The sequence below is a fragment of the Lactuca saligna genome, chromosome 1 (assembly GCF_052625555.1).
Source record: "Lactuca saligna cultivar CGN05327 chromosome 1, ASM5262555v1, whole genome shotgun sequence".
NCBI classification, from domain to species: Eukaryota; Viridiplantae; Streptophyta; class Magnoliopsida; order Asterales; family Asteraceae; genus Lactuca; species Lactuca saligna.
In genome coordinates, this window is record NC_136417.1 from 119,282,857 (window position 1) to 119,285,379 (window position 2,523).

The 2,523-nt window shown below is 31.8% G+C and overlaps 1 protein-coding gene across 1 annotated transcript; it reads left to right on the forward strand.

The window, feature by feature from the left end:
• The first annotated feature begins 1,728 nt into the window (after positions 1-1,728).
• LOC145010886 (TPD1 protein homolog 1-like) lies at positions 1,729-2,217 on the forward strand. Its single transcript, XM_078969455.1, has 2 exons — positions 1,729-1,786; positions 1,898-2,217. The coding sequence occupies exons 1-2, from the start codon at positions 1,729-1,731 to the stop codon at positions 2,215-2,217; spliced, it is 378 nt and encodes a 125-aa protein (XP_078825581.1).
• Positions 2,218-2,523: the final 306 nt, after the last annotated feature.

Sequence of the window (2,523 nt, forward strand, 5' to 3'; positions counted from 1 at the left end):
CAAACGACAGCAATGGTGGCCTCCGACTTCATCATATGTGGCGATGGTTGAGAACACGACATCAGCCCCGATGTCGAGCTCGATCCCTTCGTCGGAGTCGTGATGGCAGTCGCTCTTGGCTCACTGAAGTGTTACGGAGGTGATGCCGGAGCTGATAGAAGGAGGGGTGACGGCTGGAGGGAGGTGGGGTGACGGCTGCACATAAGGGGGGCGTTAAGGGTTTGCTAACCGGTGAAGCAAGTTTTTATACCCGACGCTACTAAACATTATGCCATAATGACAAAAACAGTCCCTCCTTCCCAAAATATATTCAAGTTAAATCCTGATGATGGTATTTTAGCCCCTTAAACTTTCAATTATAACTTTTTAACCCCCGTAACTAACTTCTTGCCACACTATTCCGCTTTTAGGGCTATTATGTATTTATTACTTTACTTATTTAATAAATAAATAAACGGGGTATTACAATCATACTTTTGTATATTTGTTTCTTATTACATCTACTTATTACCAGATGACAACATACTTTTTTGGGTAAAATTCAAGATAGCACAAAAAAAAGTTCATATACATGCTTATTATAATTTCCTAATTTCATTTCGTGTTACTTATAGCATTGTACTTTCAAAAATGTTCCTAGTTATGGCAATGTCATCCAAATACAAAGCAATTTTCATTCCTATAATTGGGTAAATTTTTCAAAGTATAGTTTGCTAATAAGAAAAAACTTGAAAAATAACTATGATATGGTAGAAAAAATGAAAATATGATGCTATAATAAACAAATAAATGAAAATACATTGTTATATTTGTATTTTTTGTGATAATTGATTATTGTGTGATGAAACAAGAATAATTACGGGACTTTGAGGCAAGTTCAACAACAAATGACTACATTTAAAAAATCCATGAGTCAATATGGTAATGCACCATATAATCCTTAATTTTATGATTGCAACACTTAGTAATGTATTTGATACCATTTTAATACATTAGACCGTGTTTATTAGTTTTATTGTAATTTTATTAGTTATCAATATTAATAAATGTTTAATGTAATGAGATTTTTGTTTATAATATTTTGTACAAAAAACACTGTAATATTATTAGTTTTTTCTGTTAAAAAAAAACATTTAGTGACAGATTATCGACGGTCCGTCACTAAAAGTGCCGGTGGAAATGGGTTGATAAAGAGGTCAAACCTGCTTCCATTAGAGATTTTGTGTCACCGGCAAATTAGCAACGAATTTGGTCGTTGGTATTCCTTTGGCAATCCATTGGTAAAAATTAGTCATATGATTAACTCACGTCCTTAAACAATTATCATATATTCACAACATCGTTAATATGTTTGAAACAAACATATCATTTTCATAAAAAAAAAATTAGGAAATGTTAGAATAATTAATCATCTAATCAACTCTATACTCTAGGGAATGTAACCAGGTGTAGAATTTGATAGATCATTTGATATGGGTTAACCCTAGCTACTTGATTGGCTCCTCAACACTAATTGATACTTGATTGATTTTAATTTATAAGATTTATTAAAAATCTCTTAAGTAGTTACAATAAACACGTTAATGTATATTTAACTGATTTTCCTTACGTAACCGATTTCAATACTATAAATGCTAGATAATGCATTTAGTTGTATAAATAGGGATACAATGAACACTTTATACTCACTAAAACAAGAGAGCCTCATTTTCATTGCGATTTGCAACAATGGCATCCACATTTGAGTCTCTCGTTACTACCATTTTCTTTACTCTTCTTGTCCAAGGTACAACTAATGATGATCACATAATGTTTTATTTTTGTCTCTTATTCATTTCTTTATATGTACTCTACTGAGATAACCTATATCCTCTCGTTCTCTTTCTTTCTCACATAGGCCATGGTCAGTGTCAACTTAAAGACTTAACTGTGTCGACATCAAAGACTCCTAGACAAATACAAGATGTACAAGAATGGCAAGTGATGTTTGTAAACAATTGCAAATGTAATCTAAAAGACATTATTGTGTCATGCAAAGGTTTCCAATCATTGGAGGATGTTAATCCGAATGTATTTGCACCTATTGGGAATGACAAGTTTATTGTTAATGGTGGTCTGCCTATTGAACCTTTTGCTTCGGTCATGTTTCTTTATGCGGATCCTCAACATTTCGTATTTGAGCCTGTTTCACATGATATGGTTTGTGTTTCCACTTGATTGGTTCAATTGTGGTTTTGACTTTCGATTTATGATCTATTTATTGATTGATGTAATAAAGAGTATTATTGTGATCCCAATATTGGTTTTCATGAAATGAAAATATATTGCAATCAGAACACATTGATGGTATTCATGAAATGAAAATATATTGTAATTAGAACACATTGAGACAAGTGTGAATCAGACTAGCATTCATTTTCATATTGAAATTATGAAGTTTTATTCTACTTCATAATTTTATTACTTTTTCGTGGTATTGCTCCTAAAAATAACATTTCGTACCTTCTTACAATAAAATAATTT